Source organism: Camarhynchus parvulus, chromosome 11, assembly GCF_901933205.1.
Source record: "Camarhynchus parvulus chromosome 11, STF_HiC, whole genome shotgun sequence".
Taxonomy (NCBI): domain Eukaryota; kingdom Metazoa; phylum Chordata; class Aves; order Passeriformes; family Thraupidae; genus Camarhynchus; species Camarhynchus parvulus.
The window spans coordinates 12,087,937-12,110,841 of NC_044581.1; the positions used below are offsets into that span (position 1 = coordinate 12,087,937).

The 22,905-nt window shown below is 39.9% G+C and overlaps 1 protein-coding gene across 1 annotated transcript in view; it reads right to left on the reverse strand.

The window, feature by feature from the left end:
* Positions 1-5,278: 5,278 nt before the first annotated feature.
* Positions 5,279-22,905, reverse strand: part of NKD1 (NKD inhibitor of WNT signaling pathway 1) — a 109,120-nt gene continuing 91,493 nt past the window's right edge. Inside the window, exons 7-10 of the mRNA XM_030956198.1 lie at positions 18,023-18,170; positions 16,928-17,012; positions 13,056-13,186; positions 5,279-12,309 (exon numbers count right to left, since the gene is read on the reverse strand). Of these exons, the coding sequence (XP_030812058.1) occupies positions 11,735-12,309; positions 13,056-13,186; positions 16,928-17,012; positions 18,023-18,170 (939 nt within the window). The 3' untranslated portion in view covers positions 5,279-11,734. The remainder of the gene's footprint in view (positions 12,310-13,055; positions 13,187-16,927; positions 17,013-18,022; positions 18,171-22,905) is intronic.

Genomic DNA, 22,905 nt, shown 5'->3' on the forward strand with positions numbered 1-22,905 from the left:
CCAGGGCCTGACAGCTTTCAGGACATCAGGTCTCCTGTGCATGAAGATGTAGCTTTGTTCAGCCACAGCTCCCTCTAGGAGTCAGTTACTCATGGGCTGTAGTTTAAAAAGTTTGGGTTGAGCACTTAGATCCCAAAGACTGAAAAATGGGACTGTTAGAAGGATAAATCAGGAACATCTTGGAAAAAAGGTCACAATAAAGAAAGTGTGTGCATCCCATCATAACTGGATTGCTGGTGATCAGGCATGGTGTAGCCAGCAATGAAAAACTCAAGGTTTCAGCTGAGAGATCAAGTCTGGAATTAAAATAGAGCTAAATTTAAACTCCAGAGTTCATTGGATGCTGTACTGGAGTAAAAGAAAGTCTGTCCTATGAATTGAACTGAAGCAGCTTAGCAAGACAAACTTAAAGCTGACTTTGTTTTCATCATATTTCAAAAGTTCCATACCTTCTCGGTAATTTCTCATGGGCATCTCCTCACAGCTCTGACTCCTTCTTCAGCACAGCCAACAAACTCCAACTCTCCTCACCCAGCTAACCCACTCTTCTGTAGCACTCATCTTCTTATTGGACACAGCTGTGCCCTGTTAAGAGCAGGCCTGTTCCTAATCTTTGGTGATTAGTACAGCTGCAACTCCTCAGGTGTGAGATTGCCTTCTGCACTATCTTTATTTTCTTACATTCTATCCCTCCACAACTATTATACTTAGAAAAAAGAGCATCTCTCCACATTTTCATCCTTCAGTCTCTAGCTGAGCATCATTACAAGCAAACAATTCAAACCTGTCACAGCCCCTCAAGCTTTAGAACTTCTAACCTGCTCTAAAACCACACTTGAGCCGAGCCTTTCTTGGAACTTGCTGGAGCAGTGGATGGGATTACTGTCCCAAAGTGTCCCTTCTGCCTCCTGCTGGAGCACAAGAGATTTGAAACATCACAAATTAATTTTCCACATGGAAGATGATTTTCAGAATAATTTTTCTCTTCATGTTTATCCTTAAGGTAGTTTTCCACCCAGAACTGTGAGGAAGAAAAGGGGGGCAGGAGGGTGTGGGGGGTGTGGTGAATTCTGGCTCATATGCAGTCTACATCAAAAGTTACCAGGGCAACAAACCAGTTAGGAAGCCAAGCTGACAGACCTAACCAGGAGTCTGCTGGGCCCCCTGAAGGAAAAAAGAAATGGCTGAAAGACATCAGAGGAGGGAAAATAAAAAATTAAAGTCCATCCTGTTGTGCTAAGCTGGTCAGAGCATGCCCACTTCATCCTATTTAGGGTGAAAGTGTCTAATATTATACTTGACTGGAAAAAAAAAATAAAGCAAGAAACTTAATTCAAAAGTTCTGAGCATTTTCCAGGCTTTTCCCCTGACCCTTGGTGCTGCTGAGGGCCCTTTTGGGCAGGGCAGGGCAGGCAGTGCTGGTGCAGGGATGGCATCCCCGAGCTGGGCTGGGAGCGCTCCCGCAGCAGCCAGGCACAAACCAAGCGGTTATTGTCATCAAAGTGAGGAAACTGAGCTGATCAAAACAAGCAGAAGGCCCTGTTCTGTTTGGGCTGTACACTCTGTACGCTGCCACTTGGGAACTTAATTAGTCCACATGCTTCATGCTGCTATCTTTAGTCTGATGGCATACAGCTGTTCGCCCCAGCATCGCTGCCTGCTGCCCTTGCCCTGCTCTTGGGGTCCTCTCTGGAGCAGGAAAGGAGGGATTGCCTAGAGATGAATCCTCTGCCAGCCCTTGCTGGTTGCCTAAAACAAAACCTTTTAGCCCAGATCGTGAGGTAAATGAGGTTTCATTACATCTTGGGAGTTTTCCCACATGGCCAGGGATTGGGAGGAATCCCACAGTCTCAGGGTGCTGATCACATCACAGGGCTACCCTTCAGACCCAAAAACCAATCCTTTTCAGGGCAGCCTTACCTGCTGTGGTGAGGGGGAAGCATTTTGGAATCATTGTCAGCATGAGGTGAGAGGACTGGTGAGGAGAGCTGGTTCTGCTTCCCACCTCAGCAGAGGTGCAAGAAGAGTGAGCCCTGGACATGAAGTATGAAGGGATATAGATTATTTTAGGACATGGCACTTTTCTGACAGCCTGCCATTGTACACAGTGATCAAAATTGTGCTGAGATCATGGTGATCCCTTCATATTAAAATGCAGGAAAAAAATACCTGCTGAAGATGCCCAGCTGGCCAATGAAGCCGAAATTGGGGAAAGACTCAGGAATGAGGCATGAGCTCCCACTCCTGGTTGCCTCTGTGTTCAGCATCAGGTTTAGCCTGAGCCCCCCCATTTACAGCACAGGAAGGAGGACAAAGCTGGCTCTATAGCCCGAGTCTGCCCAGGGAGCAAGGGAATGCCCCTGTGCACTGCAGCTAATAAATGAAGGTCTTCAAAATCCCTTGGTTGATGTGATTTCTTGCACAGGGTGTCACAGCCTTGGCCTTTCAGCTGGGACATTCATATCTCCCAGCTGGAATGCAGCTGGCATCCCCAGGCCTGGCTGTAACCCCCCAGCTCAGAGAGCAGCTAATTTTTCTGAGCAGTTAAGAAGTTCCACATTCATCTACTCCTGGGCTTTAACCATATCAGTATCCTCCACCTCCTGCCTCCCCCCATTAGTTTTTGTCTCTTGTAATCATTTTTTTTCCTCATATTCCAGAAATCCCTGCTTTGCTACCTTGACAGTGATGTTAATGTCAGGTGCTGCACATCATGCCACACTCATAAGTTTTACATTCCTGTGACATGCCAGACTTTGATACAATTACAGCTTGGTTACATATCTTAATTTATGTTACAATATTGCTGCAGTAGTATCAGAGACAAATGTTTAATTCACAGAAACTCAGTTTCAAACTACAGTCCCTGAATGCAAACAGCAGACTTCAATATTTTTTCATCAATTTCTTAGTTCATAAAAATCAATTTTTGTAGAGTTTTTACACTGTACATAAAAGACTGTGGCATCAATTAGCCTTAATTCTTTTTTTTTTTTTTTTTTGGAAACCTCTTTGTAGGAAAATCTCATATTTCAGCAATTTGCATTATCCACACAATCTGCTTTGAAGTTCTAAGTTATGGTAAGAAAAGGATCCACTTATCTGCACATAAAAAATGTTCAAAGCTTATAAATTCCCTGAAACAGATGTACATTATCATTGGATTTGCCTTTCTCTCTTTGCTGTTGCATGGCTAATAGAGTTTCATGTGCCCCCTCACATCCTCCCCATTTAGCATCTTTTCTCTACAGAAGCATGCACCCTACTGTGCCAATCCACACTTCAAAGATTTCTGTCTATCTATTAGAAACAAAGCACAAAGTGAGAACATATGGCCCCTTTTAAATTTCCCACATTTAAGTCAATATCGTTTCTTTTCTCCTTTGGCAAAGAAACATAATAAGGTTTATCTTCTCCCTTCCTAAATCTGCTGGCTCTCTCAAACTGCTTGTGCCAATTCAGCAGTTACTTTGCAGTATCAGACTTGGCAGCACATATGAAAACAAAATCTCTAATTTTTAAATTGCTTTTATTTCTTCAGATCAAGAAGATGCATTTAAATGATGAAAAAGGACAGAATGTAACTGCACACTTTCAGATAAGTGGATTTTAAACCCATGAAAGGGCACAACAGAAAGTCAACAGCAAAAAAATTGTCTTGTTTGAGTTCTTTTCATGGTGACATCTTTCTAAAGTGACTAAAGGGATGGAAGAGTATTGGGGAATCTAAGGGCTTCCTGCACCTGCTTGTCACACGTGCCAGAGCCTCCAGAGAAACCCAGTTCTGGGGCTGAGGGGGTGATCAGACACTGAGACACTGACACCCCTCCTGAGGACAAGGAGCAGCCACTGGCCTCAATGGCTTTGGCTCCTCAGTTTCCCCTGAGGGTGTCACAGGCATAGTGAACACACCTCCTGTGTGCCAGGAAGAAGCAATCTTGGACCATTCCTTTGGAGTGGCTCCATCCTCACGCCCTTGGGGAGGTGAGTAAGAGGGCAGGCAGGACACTCCTGGTGAGAGCTGCTGTGCAGGGGATTTCCTTTGCAGGCTACAGGAGCAATATCCAAAGGAACACAGGCTCCAAGTCAAACAAACTGCATTAACTATTGTTAGAAAGATCAGCAGACACATAATATCCTGTGAATGCCGAATTCCTGATTCAGTTATAGCAAAAGGGGCTGCAATGATGATGTTTTTAGCAGAGAAAGGAATTAAAGCCTTGCCCTGCTCCTGAAAACACAATGACTTGCTCTAATTCACAGTTACCAGCTCAAATGACTCTGTGTTTCAGGCTTGTAAGATATCAAGTTTGTAATCTTTAAATTAATTTATTTTAGCATCCATTTATTAGACCAGGAAAGTTCTAATAAAAACCTGTCCCTGACCAGTGCAAACTCTGAGTGTCCCAGGGCCCTGATCACATGAGAGTATAAATTGAAGGACTTCTGTTGATCCAGTAAAGCTGCACAAAATTTCCAGTGAAACCTATGGAAGTCACATGCTCAGAGCCATTGAGGGTTGTGGCCCTAGCAGATGGCACACTCAAACAGCAAGTTGTGATTATAGACATCAAAAGTAAAAAACATTCCCTGAAAAGGCTGTAAAGAGACCAGTGGAATGTGAGGCCCACAGTGCTCCCTTATTGCTTCCCTTCATACTTTTGCACTTACTGGAAACTCAGAGTCTCTATAATTGGGCTTTTCCTCCCCTCCACTCCTTGCAGGGTGAGAGGGTTAATTGCTTTGGACTGAAACATTACAGTTTTTGTATTCCTGCTTCCTACTGGCACGTTGAGTATGCAGAGATGCTGTGTGCACACACCACACAGGAGCCCCAGCACTGGGAGCAGGGATGAGAGCAGCTCCAGACCTCCAGCCATGGGATGAGAGCAGCTCCAGACCTGGTATCCATGGGATGAGAGCAGCTCCAGACCTCCAGCCATGGGATCAGAGCAGCTCCAGACCTCCCAGCCCTGGGTATCTGTAGAGCTCCTATCTCTGGCTTTGAAAATCAGCACTGGCCAAGTGAGACCTTAATGCTAATTGCTGTAGCATTTCACTGTTTATCTTAGTTGAACTAGCATTACCAGTCATGGTTGTTAACAACCTCAAGTGGCACTTTATTCATCTATCAACAGCCTTACCCTGTGAACAAGCAAGCAAAGAACTATAAACACCCACTCCAAAGTCACTCTGTAGGTTTAAGCTGAAGCCCAAAGAAAAAAGGCTATTCACAGATCATCAGAGAGCAGACAAAATACAACCTCCAAACCAATGGTTTAATCTACAAAGTTTTATTTGTCTTTTTAAACTTGTAAACCATAAAAAGAGCTTATCAAATATCTGAAATTAGTACAAGAAAAAATGATGAATCATAGCAAACTGCATTTGTAAGGTCCAAATTCCAAGACATGCATGGGGCTCTTCTGCTTCCATTTATGAAGCTGAAAACAAATTTGGCCCAGTTTGTTAGGTGCTTTATTAGAAAATTCACAAAGCCTCAGCATGCTATACTTCGTGAATAGAACAGAATGGGAAGGATTAAATGCAAGACTAAGCGCTCAGCACCAGAAGGATGTGAACCCCATATCTTCATCCACAAAATCAACACCAAAGGAGTACATACATCCCTTAGCTGGTAGTCATTAGAGGCAGCTTTGTCTCTATGGACTAGGCACTCAAAGGAAGACACACACCCCACCTCACAGACATGTCCTAGAAACCAGAAAGCACAATGCTCATCATTACCACTGTGCCTGCTATTGTTAATGTTTGCCCATTGCCAAATTTATGAAGCCCCTTAAAATTATGTCTTCAACATCCTTAAAAATCTTCTGGAACTTTCAACTCTCAGACCCCAGAACACCAGCCTGATGAGACAACCAACATGGCCTGTCTGTCATTCCTTGTGGTATAAAGATTATCCTGTGTCAGTAGATTTCACAAGCATAGTTAGAACTTACTGTTTAGAAAAATCAGGACAGATATGGAAACTTTGGGTAACATTTGACCAATTTCTGTGTGTTTGTAATCAAAGAGAAAAAGAACTGATGTCACTATTCAAAATGTGTTCTAAGGAATATTCAAAACATCTGTAGGAACACCTCTGCTTCCAAAACCATTTCCCTCAGCTTGGACAGGGACTCAGGGATCCTTCCTTATTCTGCCACAGTCCCAGTGATTATCTGCAACTTTCCGGCCTTGTGCCTCCCCCTGCACGCTGGAAATTCAGCTCTTAAAGAAAGTCTTTCAAGTTTTCCCAGTGAAAAGCATTCTACAAACTACTGTTGCTGTTTATGAGCAAAAACTGTACCATAAGAGATTCATAAAAGTAATATGAATATGAATAAAGTATGAATAAAAATTTCTCCATACAGGATTTTCCTGCACCTGGTGTGTCTCCCCCAGCCCCTCTGTTGGACACTTCTGTGCTATCCCTACACTTCTCAAATCTTTCCATCCTTCCCTTGCCAGTCTTTCTTCACAGCTCTAACCCTCACAGTAATCTGCCTGAATAGTCCTTAAATCCTGCTAGTTTAAACCAAAGAAATTAGAAGACTTCATCCATGTGACTCCTATAATTTCAGCTCATTTAGGATTGAATTATCTAGAAATATCTAGAAATACGAAAGTAAATTAAAGCATCACTGAAAACCTCATTATTTAATAACTACAATCCAAGCTTCAAATAGGATGCATTTCAATGTATATTGAATAATTTCAATATAATTTGTTTTTCTCTATGTGTTCCTTTTAGACCATTTAAAGCACATTTTAAATGTGGATACAACAACAAAAAAACCCAAAACAGACCCTTCCAAATCAAATCAACTCAACATCTGTTCAAATATGCAAACAAAACACATTATTATGTCATAAATAGAGGCTGGTTTTGCTGTTAAGTGCATTAGGAAAGATATCTTCTTCCAGAAGCTATTTAGAAAACACAGTAAGTTCAATTTTTAGTTTATGGGTTTTCAAACATGCTTCTGCTGGTATATATAAAAAAAAACAACAAACAAAACCAAAACCAAAGAAGTCTGACAATTAATAGGATGCTGAATAAGACTCAGTTCCCAGCAAAGCCATGAATAAGTCATGTTTGAAAATGTACTTTCAGATCTTGATGAATTGCATCAAGGTAATTAAAGGTGAGACTTGATTAGCTGACATGTTTCCAAACATGAACATTCTTGCCTGTACTCCAGGCAAAAATTATGGTGAATGTTTTTGCAAATTTTCTAGCATGATGAATTTTTCTCAAGTATAATCTAGGCCCAAAGGGGCCCAACTTTCCTGTTAATTGGAATACAAATGAAATCTGTCATTCAGTAATTGAGGTACACGATGACATATGGAGAACAGTATGCATTCATCAGAGCTCTGTGTTTATGTGGCAACTTGTGGGCTGCTGAGCACACACAGTGCTCATCCCTTTAGAAAAAATCACCTCTGTCAGAATCCATCTTGTTCCACTCACTAACTTCTGCCAGAGGACACACTCACACACACACACATATATATATGTATATATATATATATATACACACACACACACATATATATATATACACACACATACATACACAACACACACAGCTTTAAAGTACTTCTCCAGCTAAACACTGCTGTTCTATCCTCACAATGACTAGAGTAGAAAAACCATAATAGAGGTCATGTATTTGGTGATATATTTGGGGCTGCTCTGCCAATATGCCAGGAGAATCTGTACCTCATCATCCAAGGGCAGAACTGGGCCTCCATTTCTCCATTTCTAACAATGACCAAACGATATGAGGCTGTTTCAAAGACTTTTGGAAGTGCCTTGAGGGCCTCCAATGACATCAGTGTAAAGAGTATTTGCTGCTAATCTTAATTAATTTACCAGCTTGATCTCTTACAGCAAAACTTCCATTTACTATTAGCAAATCCATCAGCAGTAAGATGCAGAAAAAACAAATACAGGAGTTGCTGGCTGCACATTATGTAGATTTCAAACCCACCTTCCTGGAATGAAATAATAGGTACCCTGCAGCCAGTGGGAACCTGGCAGCCTTGCCAGAGATTCCACTGGGACAGAGATTTTACTTCACAGCCTTAGCTTAGGTTAATTTGTATTGTGGTCATGAAGTTGTGAGAAGATCTTAGCAACCCTCATTTTCAAAACACTGCCCTCCCCAGAATTGCAGCTGGTAGAGATGAGCAAAACTTTTTAAATTTAATTTTTTCACAAATAGTGCAAACTTCAGGACTGACTTCATTTTGCTGAACTGCCTTATGTAAAAACAGAAGAAGGAAGCGAAAAGTCTGGAGTTTTCATCTGAAATTACTTAATGCCACTCCATTTTACTTTTCAATATTAACAATATACTCAACTCTGGTATGTTTTTCTTTGGAAGTAAATGTTTTGATCAACCAGAAACTAAACTCTTTCAAATTTTGATTCAGCTATGGTTTTGAACAACCTAAACCAATATTTTTATTTTTTTTAAGGAAAAGTTTTCAGAATTAATAGCAAGATGAAATATCAGTTACTGAATACAGGTCCAACAGCAGGGGACAAGAAATTTGACTTTGAAACCTGATATTTTAAATATTAGACCAAAGCATACCCAGCCCGTACGTAATTTCCTGATCCTGTTCCCAAAAATGTTAATGCAAGCTCTTTCATCAGTGGGATCTGCAAGCACTGACAGCAATTGCAACAGGCCCCTGAAATCCACAACAAGAAGAAAGAAATATACTTTCTGAACTAGTAAAACTTTAATTAACAGGGGGTTCTCTTGGCACAGTTTTTGCTGTTAAATAAATAAAGCATTTAGTCAAAACCATCTATATTTACTATACAAAATACTGAAAAGCAAACATATTTAAAAGGTACAGAAATTTAAGGTTTTGTGAAAAGAAACTGTGCTACATGTTATTCACACTTATAATGCACATAACACAACTGCAACACAGTATTTAGATACTGTATATTCATACATGGCTGGTGTAAGGTTTTCATAAGGGGATGCCATGTTATTAAAATGCATTTGTTTTTCACAGACTCTGAGCAAGGCAGAATTTGCCTTTTGAATGTCCAAATATAATAAACCAAACCAAAGCAATGCCAGGCAGTAACAAATGGTCAGTCGTGTTCCACATCAGAGTCCACCTGGCACAGCCAGCATTGCACACCTCTCACTCAGATGGATTTTGGTAGTGGTGCTGTTTTCTTTTCCCAGCAAAATATCTTTGGGTGAAGGAGCAGTTTTACCCCTTTGCTGCCCTTTTGTAGAAAACCCCACAATTCTGAAAGCGCTCGAGTTTTCCACAATGTTTTCTGGTTTTCAGTAACAATCTGCATTTTAAAAAATTGACTAAGAACAACTTCCACCTCTCAGTCTTTGTGGCATATGCTCTACTGAAAAGAGAACAGCTTTAATTACTTCTTCAAAACAAATAGCATGGCATCCCTTCTTAGATGGAATGTACACTGCGTGTTTGCATGCGGTATAATGTAAGTCACTTGAATACATCAGACTTTTTTAACACTATAATATAAATAAGCTTATTCCTTCTACTAGACATATAAATGCCTTTTTTTTTTCTTTTTGCAGTCCATAATTATATATACATTGAAAAAGAATGATACACAAGCAGCAAAAAAGGCTTAGACTAGAACAACTCAGTGGTAACTAACCAAATTCGTGGCCTTTTCATATTCTCAACACAGAAAATTCTGCATATAAATATTTTTGGACTTTAAGAATTTTAAAATAAACAGAACAGTATAGTTGTCACACAGATCAAACACATTTTAAAAACATTTTGTTAGATTTTACAGAACACGCTGTTGACAGCTAAAAAAAGTAAAATAAAATAAACCAGATTATTTCAAGGGGACAATAAGTCTAAACATCTGCTGATCCAGGGAGACAAGAGACGGACCTAATTACCATGAAGTAGTGATTCCATTCCAATTCCATGAGAAGGCAAAGCTTCCCCTGTCCTTTACAAGGTGATGTCTCTGTGTTCTTAGAAAGGACAACATTCCCCTAAACCTGGTCAGCAGTAAGGTAAGACCCCATTTTGGCCTGATCAAAACTCTAGTCAGAAAACAAAAAATACCCCAATCATAAAGGGCTTATAACAATGTCGGATAGTTACATTTTACAATATATACTATTGACAAAATACCACAACATTAAAAATAATTAAAACCAAAAGCAAATACATTTATAGAACAATTATGTCTTTATGTAGGAGTTCTCTACTTTAATGTTCCAAAAGAAATGTAGGTGTTCTCCAGTCACTTTCTACCTGCAAAATGGTGATCTGTACAAAACCCAACTGAATCTATTTTAAATCTGGGCTCCACAGAAAGCAAAACGTCAATGCACTGACCTTTTTTTTTTTTTTTTTTTTCCAATTTTCTTTTGACCTTCAAATTTCTCAGCAACCATTAAGGTCTTGTGAGTGTGATCTGATTCTCCTTCATGGAATGGAAGCCCTTTGATATGGAAAAAGTAGAAGAATCCAGGAAGATTGTGAATGATACTTTTATACATGTCTCTAAAATGGGAGAAGCACAAATTGATAGGTGCTTGGGAAATTCAAACTGGAGGCACCAAGAAAATGCCATGGCATATGTTTCTAAAAAGTCACTGTTGTGGAAAAAACAAATATAATGTTAATATTCAAACCACAGATTTCTAAAACACAACAAAATGTACCTGAGAGTGTGCATATTTATATATATATATTTATATTTATATTTTATATATATTTGCCAACATTTAAAGTGAGAAAGTATATTTTCCTCAATTCTTTCTCATAACAAAGAACTGTGGATTTAAACAAAACAAACCCCCCAAATCAACCCCTCTCCTTCTCAAAGCCCCATGAATGATATTTATGGCCCAAGCACTAAAGTCTAGTGCTGCTTTGGAAAACCCCATTTCACATCCTTCTCTTTTCAAATAGTACCCCAAACAGAGTGGAGAATAAGCAAAAGAAAAAACCAAAATTAAAAGAAGTATACTTAAATATTACCCAGTATATAACAGACTGTACTTGTGTCAATGAAGAATCTCCAAGAAAATAAAGTGTAAGTCATACAAATGTAGCCCTGTTGACAAGTTTAGCTAATATTTCCTTGCAATTAAGATGATTTGAAAGGATGTGAACACAAACAGGCTACACGAACACAGTATATTAAAATTCCCCCCTGTAGCACATTACAATCAATAAAAAGAAAATAAAATCTGAATAATACTAGAGGTAGCAGCTGTTTGTATTTTCCATTATCTGAGTATCTCTGGAGTCCAACCCTTCGAACATTGCTCCCCTGATGAAAGGCTTGTGTGCGATCAGCCGGCGTACAGCAGAGTGGAAAGCTGGATGTCTGCAGGAGTGTTTGAAGTATCTTTGTGAGTACACTGAAGTAGTACTTGTACAGAAGTGCATTGACGACCTGTATTAAATCACAGCTCAAAAAGCTATGGCTGTTTGCTGTTTTACAAGCCACTTAAAAAAAAAAAAATCCACAAGGTGTTTGAGTAAGCTATGCGGTTCCACAACATATAAATAGGGTGAGTTTCAAGAGTTCCATATAACCTCTAAAATATATGCTAGCTGAATATTAATGGAGTAATGATAATATTAATCATAGTAATGCCTTAGTTCTGGTATCACAAGAACGCATTTCCTTCATTTGGGATGATTCCTGGAGGATGTTGTGGGATCTCTTCTATGTCTGGTAGAAGTGGTGGTAGTGGTGGTGGTGCTCATGATGGTGGTGGTGCTCATGTCTTTGTATCATCTGTCCCACTTGGCCTTCATATAAAATGACTGTGGGCAGGTCTCTCACGTGCTCCTTTTCCACAACTGTCCCCGGAGACTGGAAGGTTTTGCACATTTGGTGATTCTCCTTTGCCCTCTGCTTATGCTTCTTGTGGATCTGTTGGGACTGCAAGGGAAGGTATGGGAGGTTCTGGCCCACCCGTGCACTTGGGGAAGCCATAGGCAAGGGCACCCCTTGGAATGGTTTATTCCTAACTGCCCTTCCAGGATGCACAGGGGCGACATTTTTGCCCTGGGCTTTGGGAGACCTCACAAAGTGCTTGTTGGAGTCCTGGTTCCGGAGCCGCTGCTGGATTTCTGCAATCTTGGCATAGGAACCTTCAGCCAGATTGATGTGGTTTGGATCCACCACTTGAGATTTCCTATGATGAGCATGGAAGGTCTCAGGCTCATGAGAACGGGATCTAGTTTGATTCACAATTCTGCCTGGTGGGTCATGTTTTTGAGCTGCTGGAGGAGATCCTAGGAAATAACAAGCTGAGTTAGTCATCTAGTATTTCAAAGTTCTAATTAGTAGCATGCAGTTGGCAGGGATAGCATTATCGGCAGAACAAATTTTTCCTAAGGAAGTGAATGCAATTATAGCTGTCTAGTTTAATTACATTTAATAATTCTGGCCAGTAAATAATACACAAATATGAATACCTATCTAGAGAAGACTGAACACACAGTGTGTGTGTGTGTGTGTGTGTGTGTGTGTATAAAAATCTTTATGTTACCAACTCTTGGTCATCAAATTAACTGTGAGGGGAATAGTAAAACCCTGGCAGAGGGCAGGGAAATGAAGGAAATCCAAATCTCTTTGATGTGGGGACTACAGCCAAAATTCCGGGTACAAACACACATTCTCCTGTTTTTGGGTCAGTAGTGAGTATAAAATATGTGCTGGTCTCATCTTGGGAACAAGCTCCAACATCCAAAAGTCAATCCTTACCTCACCCGTAGACTAAACTTAGTAATTTAGATGTAAAGATTGTTCTCCTAGGCTCAGCTCCAAGTTTAGCTACACAAACATGTACATCAAAGCAGCCTTGCAGCACATTACCCACTCTATAGTGATACCACCTTCACCAGTAATTATCTTGCAGTATTCACAGTCCTATTCCTGAGTCACTACAGACAAATCACACAGCTTCCCAATTCACTGTCCCTGGCATGGAACATGCAACTGAAGAAACAAAAGATTATAAGGTTACAACATAAATTACCTGGCCCAAACTTTGATGTGTAGTTTTCTATTCCTGCAAGATCCAAATAGTGGTTTCTCCTTTCAATGTTCTCATCAACACAATGACGATAGCACCCACTTTGCTCTGGATTGTTCTCACTCTGGTGGTATCTGTCAGCAGGAAGCAAAATTACCATTCAGCAGAACTTCTTTAAAGTTCTTATCACCATCTGCAAACCAGCAACTAATGGACCCTTTGAAGTGACAGGAGGTGCTCACAAAGAAACAACAAACGCTTGAAATTGTGGATGACCAGACCTGCTATGACGATGGGCCCAAACTGACTGTTCCTTCCCCTCACATAAATCAACCCTGGTGTTGCAAAGCAAAGGAGCCTTTCCAATTGCATCACATGTGCAAAAGCAAATAAAACCACTCCTAGCATTTATTACTTTCTGTCTTAGGGCCAAATCATTCAACCAATTCTCCAATTAGGACACACCAAAGAAAATCTGCTGTTTGATTCATGACCATTCCCACCACTGTGAGGAAGTGCAGGGCTAATCCAGATCAATGTCCATGTGCTCCTGCTTCAGAAAGTCAGGCAACAGCACAGGTGTAGTAACCAGAGAGAGCCTGGGAAGAGAAGGTGTTGGTAGGACACTCAGAGGTAACTGCTGCTTTCCAAAATATAATTAATAAGGTCAGATCAGACGCTGGCTTTAGAATCCCAACTCCTTTTCCTGCTCAGCTTCGCAATTTTATTTATAGCAGAACTATTTCCTGAGAATGAATATCTGAAATACCATTCATTTATGAGGAAGAAAAAAATCAGGCAGAAGTTTACAGTATTGTAGCCCATAATGCCAAACAATTTTATTCAACAATTTAAATGGGACGTCTGCAAATATGATCAATATTTTCAATATAACAAACAGTATAAGCAGAAAACCCTTGATTAAGTTGCTGCTTGTCATTCAGACAACTCAGTCTCCAAGACCACGAGATTGGCTTCGCTATTTCTCTGTGCAAGTGCACTGATGTCAGCCCAACACCAGAATTTGGCCTTGTATCCTACACCAGTTGCTAAATAAGGGCTCCTTACTGTATGGTGCCCAGTACTCTGCTTTTAGTCTATTAACACATTTCTAAGTTTCCAGAGGCTGCTGATCCCCTGAGCTTTGGCACAAATGCCTTTCCTGGTCTAGTTTGTACTGTTCAGGGACATTACAGAACTGAGGCCCCTCGTGTCTCTGTCAGGTCTGCAGTGTCTTTTATCAAAGTCACAAGACTTGACCTAACTGGAAGAGCATTTTTGCTCTACTTTGATAGAGGTAGAGTCTCCTGAATGGAGGAGAGTCTGCCTGGAAAGCAGGTAAAGTTTAAAAATTCTAGTCAGCTTTGAAAAGTGAGACGGGCTACTCTCAAAAAATAAAAAAAAAGGAATGTCCAGATATTCTCTACATTTTGGATACCTAACCAACAGTACCTTTCCTGTATCAGACACAACTTCACAGGTTGTTACACTTTAGCATGTCAACATAAAAGATCTCTGGGGCTAGAACTTGCATAACTGCAGTTGCCAGGCATGAATCACCTACAGAAACCACTGGGACTTGAACACATGTGCTGAAGACAATTCACAGTTAACCCAGAAAAAACATCATTGAGTTTGATCCAACACAATTAAGCAACACAGCATACAGCACTGCTCTTGGAAATGAAGCTAACAGGGAACCTGTTATTTTGTTACTGCAATAAATTAAATCTTTCATCAAGACAGAGGAAAAAAAATTATGCCAGTAGTGCCACAGCCCTACATTCTAATAACTTTCTTGCATGCAAGATGACGTTCAGCAATATTCATGCAAATATACACAGCAAAGCAATTATACACTGATGAGAGATGTGCTCCAGTGTCAAAGGAACTCCAAGTACTTCTGAGAACTGGAGTGTCTGGCATCCAGGCCCTCAGGGCTGTCCTGCAAACACATGGGAGGACTTGGGCACACACCAACCATGTAAAAATACAGTGTTGTTACTGGGCTTGGTATGGTTCTGGTTTAGTGAAAAAGCTTGGGCTTGGTATGGTTCTGGTTTTAATAAAAAAGGGCATCTGCTGGAGTGTTTGTGGGGTGTATGGAAGTCCTGTCTAAAATTCCCACGCTGATGTGTCACCCTGATGGCACAAAACAACAGAGCAGGAAAGGGGAATAGAGCACAGGGCAGAAAATGCAGGGACATCCCCTGAGAGCCTCACTCACTGAGAACACAGAGTTTAAATCAGCCAGGGAGAACCAGGCTATCTAGCCATGAATCTAGCTACTTAACGGGACACTCATATTAGCCCTACAGGTGAAAACTCCTGCCTGGAGCTTTCAGCAAATGAAAAATCCAACCCATCTATCTCCCACCCTTCAGGATAAAAACACTTCTATCCATTTTATGTTGAGTATTAATCACATCTTGCCTAGAATTCCCTAAGTGACTGAACATGTGAAATGTGTGCACTTCTCACAAGTTCTCAGCACTGCTTTCAAAGGGGAAGCAACTGCATTAATATTGTGAGATTCTGACCTGAGCCTCAGCAGCTTTCCTGAGGACTGTCATCTTGGCCAGAGTGCACAAACATCCCTGAAACACACACAGTGTGAACAGCACACTCTTTATCCTGTCTACATTTAGTGGGATCCAACAAAAACTGGCACTGCTGACCATTGTCTGATGCTGATCTACTCAGCTCAAGACACAGATTTTTCTGTGAGGAAGCCTCTCACCAAAGGAAGGAGAAGGACAAACATTTTGGCCCAACATTTGATGCTTCCATGACTGTGGATTGAATTGGAAATGCCTGCTGTTCATAAAAACACCACATTTGCAGAGCCAGGACTTTAAGGTGGATAAGAAGGGGACTTCAAACTGAAAAGGGATTTTTGCACTAGATTATCAAACAAAACCAATCTATTGAATTCACACAGGGCAAAACTTTGCTAATGGGCAGAGGGAATCTGCACACCACATCTAGGCCAGCAAGTAAAACCACAGAGTATTCTTCAGTTCATAGAAGATTCTGTGCAGAGTTGCTGACACAAGATTAATAGTAATTTTATTCTTCTTTTAATCTGAAATTTGATTGTACTGGGATTTGCTGACTGGGATAACTCACTAGCATTTTTTCTCCATCCAAAAAAGGGAGGTACTGTTCTCTTGTCAGTTTCAATAAGACTGAATGCTCCTTCTCCTGATAAATTTGCTATGTATCCAGACAAATATCCCTAAATCTAAGGAAAGCCAAAAGTTTGTTGTTTTTTTTTTTTTTAAAATTTGCAGCTGAAGAAACAAACATAACTAATGAGTCAATGTCATTACTGTAACATTTCAGCACACATTTCCCTCTGCCTTACAAGCAGTTTCTGCTATGAAACATAAAATCCTAAAATATATCAAATACACACCAAGATGACCTGTTAGCATTCTGGCTGGGTTATGAGCTGGTAACCAAGTTAGCCCATGCAAAGCTTGGCACCATTTGAGTTGATGAGTGAAAAAGATGGGCTGGAAGGAGGACAGAGAAAGGCAGAAGATGGCCTCTAAGGAGTGGAAAAGGTTTTAGGACACTTTTAGCCAAAAAGCTCTGCTATTAACCTCACTTATTTGCAGATGGCATCTAAAAAAGACAATTCAGATCCTCCAAAGAGCTCATAGAAAAAGAAAATTCCAGGATTTTTTTTTTCTTTTTTGTTTGTTTTAATATAAGTATCCAGCTGTGGAATGTGCTCTTAAGTCCACAATGAAAACTCCTGAAATTCTTCTATTTTAAAATAATTTTTAGAAATAAAACAAGCAAGCAAGGAATCAATGGTTGAGGTTTCCTCAGAGTGCCTGTCAGGAGCCAGGGTTCATTCCCCTTACCTGAGGGAAGCCCTCTGCTTCTTCTCAGAGCTTCTTGCTTCTTCATTAGCTTTGTTTTCAGCTCTGTGCCTGGCACTCTGCAAATCTGCCAGCAGAAAGCACATTATTGTCACACTGCTGTCCTTGCTGACCAGCACAACCAACATTCCACACTGCAAACACCTCTGTCTGGGTCAGTACATCAGATGTGATGCATCATTTCCTGTAACCTTCCCAGTCCTGCTTTGCCCAAAGGACAGATTTTATTCAGAGGTGACCAGGACTGCAGCATCTCAGTCAGGGCTGGGTTTATCCTGCACTCCATGGGGCAGCCCAGGTGGAGCCACACTCACACTGAAGGCTCAGTGCTGTCCTAATGCACCAAGAGCTGCCCAGCAGTGAGAATTCGCCTGTGTCTGCTCTTGAGGGAGTGATTGTTTTATTAAAATTGAGGTAACCAGGCTCTCCTTTTAGACCTGATGCCTACAATTTCTATTGAAGTATTATTTTAAATACTTCTAGTATTTCAATTTAGTACTACTCTACCTACTGAAGTAATTATGCTGATACAATTATTATTACAGTGAAGTTAAGCTAGACGAGCCATCATGGTACAAACACTTTTATAAGGGCACACTCTGCCAGCACAGAAAATGTACAATTTTTATGCACAGATTATTTAAGTTTCCTTATGCTTAATTGTTTATTTTTACCCAGCAGCACTGGTAGCTATGCACTGGCAAGAAACATTTTATACCCCTACACCTCCTCCCACACAAACCAAGTGCTGCAGTGTCAGCAGAGATAGAGTGGTGCAAGAAAGCCTTAGATCTGCCTTGCAGTGCACAAAGACAATTACACCACATTTGGGTTACTGCTGCTTCCAAAAGAAGCCATCCATTAGAGGGGGGAACCCTCATTTCCTAATGAGACTCTGAAAGGAGGGCAGGTAATTTTACAATCAAGATCATAAAGCAGGCTCATGGGGTTTAAAAGACCCACATAATTATTTGCCTTTAAGTATATATGTATTTGTATTAACAAAGCATAGAGATGGATTTTCAAGGGACTCTGGAAGTTTTTGTATTTTTCCAATGGGTGATTGCACATCCTTACCAGTATGATTTAACAAGATACTCTTTTTCTTCTGGCTGCTGTCTGGTGCCACAGTAAGTTTCACTCTCAGAGTTTTGCTGGAACTAGGAGAATGGTTTACTGATGCATCAACTACCTCATAGATGGTATGAAGCAAGCTGGTAATGTCCTGGAGGAGGATTGAAACACAGAAGAACACAGCACTGTGAAAATGGCATGAAACCACAGCTCCAATGCTTACAATTGTTTTGGATTTGGCACCATTAAATGCTGAGGCATCCTCAGAAGTCACTGAATTTAGAAGACTTCAGCTTGCACAGTTACAATCAGAAGTGTTACAATCTTCATTAAGAGTCAGGTCTATAAAAATTCAAAACCTCTACAACTTTTCCTTTGCAAAGGAAAGTTACACCTGTAACATGTGGTGGGCAGCTCAAAGTTTAGTATGCCCTAATGGAGCCCCCCACCACTTTAGAAGTCAATACACAGTCCTCATTATGGAACCAGTTTTAAAGATGACATAGAAATACTAATTTCTACTCACACAGAATTTAGGGAAATATTGACCTTATGGCCAGGACCAATGATATTACAGTAGATGGTTTTCCAGCTCAATAGGAAGAATGAATAACTAAATCCTAGGGGGTCCAGACTTTGTCTTAACATGTAACCTCTCTAACTTTCCTGCACTTAAGAGAATTTCTCCAGACCTGTCAATTCAAGACAAAATTCATAAGAAGAGAGCAGAATATGTATTTTTTCTCTCATTGCTGCAAGAATCTATATGGGCTGTTATCAGTAGCTGCTTTCCATGCTCTTGACAATCCCTGTCTAAAGCTTGAGTGTGGGACAGAATGCTCTGTGTCAATCTGGTGGACATCTCACAGCTCTTTTAACACATCTCCATTCTCACACTTCCACTGTAATTTGAAATCTAGCTAGATCTCTAAATGTGGCCAGACAGAGCCACATCCAACAGCCAGCTTGAAGGGCTCAATTTTTATTTCATCTAAGAGGAAACCCAGGCAAGCACATAAACAGACAAACAAGCTATATCTGTTATTTTATACACCCTCCATAAGTCATGTTCCAGGAACATTGTGCTATAATCCCAGACTTTGATAAACCTTCTCCTTCAGCAAAATACTTAAGCACAGTATTTACTCTTAACTGGGCTCCATACACTCAGCACTCAGTGGGTGAGTGGGGCTTTTCCCATACATTCCTGGACAAGTGTTGGTTAGCCAACGTGTCATCTTTCCACACAAGGCTGCTATCAAGAGGTTATTATCAACTCTTTCACTCACAATAATCTACCCTTTTTCCCTTTTTTCAGCTATGCCAGATATTTGTAAAGCCAGATGTTTGTACATCCAGTCTATTTTAGCTTCAAAACCATAGACAGAAAATCCCCCACTGCCCTTTTACATGATTTTTTTCAGGGTTGAGGTCTAACTTGCTAACTGGCTGACAATCTGCCTCTTGTGTTCTGTGAGGGTCTTTCTCAACAAGCTGCTTGACTCAGCAGTTTAAAAACTACTCCCAAAGGCTGTGAGGGAAGGCAAAATGTGGCATTTGTGTGACACATACTTGGCAAATCACAAATATGTGCACATGCATGTCACATCAGGACAAGTTGCATGTCCCAGCCAAACAGGCCCAAATTAACCCAAATTAATGTCCAGGCTGTGAAATGACTGCACAGAGAACTCAGCACCCTTGTGGACTGACACACTGCTGCCTCTGCATTTTGTTATGTGTTTAACATGCAGCCCTGAAGTTCCTGCATTCTGGCACTGCAGAACGTGGTGCTCACACTGGATGAGTCCCAAGATCGAGGTTAGGGACAGCCATGAGCAACCACTCAGTGCTTATGCTGATCTCCTAAATACTGACAACAACATTTTCATTACAGGATTCATTTACTTGTGGTCCTAATTTGGGGTTGGGAATTTCAGCAAATTGACAGTTCTGATTTGGTCAAACAAGGCTGCTTGGGTTGTTCTGTCTCATGTACCATGGTCCTGGCTGAACAGGTACCAGCCACGAGGCAGCTTGAGCCTCTTGTTGCTTCACAATTATTGTTTCACAATTATAACACATGAATTTCTGAGGCACTGATCTACTGAGAAGATCTTTGTCAATGAAATTTGAACTACCACTAAAATTCCTTTCTCACAGCCCTGTTTTGGCAGCTAATATGGTAATGGTTTCTTGTCAAATTGGTAGCAATAGACCATTAAGATATATGTTACACACTCTGTATTTTATAGTTACATGTATATTTACCCCAAAAGTATTTTCATCTTCCGATAGCCTGCCAGCAGACCTGTTTCCCTTGAAAGCTGTCCCACTGAACATTATCTGTATTTAAATTGATTAAAAAACTGCCTAAATCCATTGAGACAGCTTTACCTTCTACACCCCAGCCTGTGCATTTCACCATCCTCAAGAAATTTAGCATCAAAGATCAAGAATAAAACCTAGTTAAATGTTCCTCTTGTCTGATAAATAAACCAGCATGACTCAGAGCCCACCTACCATACAATCGAACTTTTATGCACAAAGAATTATGAGTTTTACAAATCATGGTATTTTGCAACTGTTTTGCTTTAGACTGCTTGGCCCTTCCCCCACAAAAAGTGTATTTTTAGACTACTATATTAAATGGGTAAGGAGAAACAAGAATGAACAAAAATATTTCTCTCCTTCATAGCAAATGGGTTATATTTAGAGAGAAGTGTTCTGCATGACCCTAACTTCTGAGGGGCTTCTGGTATGAAGAATTTCTGCTGGGATCTCTAGGTTAATCAAGTACAAAAACTGAAACTATTCTATTTTTCCACAGAGAGGAAAACAAATGCTCACTGAGTAATATCCAAACAGCCAGCACGTGCCATACCCAGATTTATTTGTCTTTTGCTTATTGAACACCATGGTTGGTTTTTCCAGGGTGAAAATCCCATCCTTTTTTATCAAGCAACCAATGCAACAAAAGTATATTAACAAGAGAAAATTTAATAGATTGCCTGAAATATTTTTATTTGTTAAGTCCACACATGTATGCTGCTCTCACACATCTATCTGCAGAATACTTTATGGCTCTCCAGTAGGAGATTTACAGTAATTTATAATGTTCAGAGAAATGTAAAACATTCAGAGCAACCAATGGGTCTGAAAAAAGAACCAGACCACTGAAGTATTGCTCATTCCTTACAGAACATATGTGAGACTGAGAAAGCCCCTATTCCAGGTATTATTTTCTGGTTTTAAGGAATATTAGTAGTGCAGGGATGACCTTATTTTTCCCATATTAACATAGATTATCATCACAAGACTAGTTAGCAAATTAGAGATCTTTGTAGAAGACATTAATAGATTTTTTCCATTAGAATTAATTTAACAGAATGAGATATTTGTACCCCAAAAAACCCCAACCAACAAACAACCCCCAAAAAACCCTAAACTACCAGTCTTCCCTCAGGAAAAAAAAAAAAAAAAAAAAAACCCAAACAAACCAAAAAAACCCCAGAGAACACCCCCAAAACCAAAGAGTTCAATAAAACTGAAAGATTCAGTTTGAGTCTTTGTAGCTTGCCTGAGAGAGAATTCTTTGACTCCCCTTAAAACCAAGAGAGAAAGTTATATTTTTTCGTAATATTTCTATTTGACATGAAGTCATCATTTCTAATGACTGAAGTGATGGCCACAGATACAAACAGGCACTGCTGCTCTATCCATTGGTTCCATTGTTCTTTCTATATCCTGAGTTAGCACAAACACAGTGAAAACCAACAGACTTCAAGATAAGGGTCAGGCTGATAAATGGTGGACCCAAAAAAACCAATATCCTTCCCCAAGTCAATGACTTGGTGCTGAGCTCTGAATGCAGATATAACCTCAAACTCTTTTATTCATCAGAGTATAGGAGTAAAAGAATCTAAAAAGGGAAAGAACAAGTCACAAAGGAAACATATGAGGAAAAATTGGGTATTTAATGTAAGATAGAAAGAACAATTTTAGCATTAAAAATGCATGAAGAGAAACATCAATATCAGTTCATTATTTTCCCTTGGAAAAAGATAAATACAAATGTCTCATTTGTACTTTGTTTGTAGTCTGATTTCGACATACAGCAGGATGTTTTTATTGCAACATCAGCTCTGTTTGATCACATACATTTTTGAATCATTCTTATTTGGAACGCAAAAGGAACTTCACTTGCTATCTACTCAAAAGCTGCTCTAGAAGAAATTTCTTTTTTTGTTGTTGTTTTTGGGGTTTTTTTTTTTTGTTCTGACAAGCAACTTTCTTTTGTGCTTATTCCTGTGCAGTCGCTCACCAAAGAAACTCAATATTACAAGGAAGAACTCGGTTAAAAAAAAAGCAAAAAAAAAGCTAGTGTTTATGAAGCATAATTACATTCAGAGAGCTCAATATAAAACCTCACAGATCAAAACACATTAGTTCAATTATCCAAGTTTCAAGTCCGATTACAAATATTCATGTGTGGATAATTACAGTGCAGCTGTCAGTTCTAAAAAGGCCTGCTGTACATAATGAATTGTCCTCTTATGGCTTATGGAATGAAGGGAAGTGTTATTAGCCAAGTTTTGTAATATACATATTACAGCAGGAAAAGTTATCTCTCACTAAACCAAAAAGGACTGAGAACTGGTCATCTTTATGACAGAAAAAGCAGAAGTTTAATAACATACAGTAATGTTAATTTACAATTTGCCATCCCAATAATTATGCTTTCATAACGGGTCTATCTCTTCAAGAAGCATGATTAGATGTGAATTTCTAATTATAAGGACTATAGAATAAGTCATACAGACTCTAGGAGGAAATCAAAGCACATTAAGTTCTGAAGACATAAGATCCAGCAGAAATTTCACTAA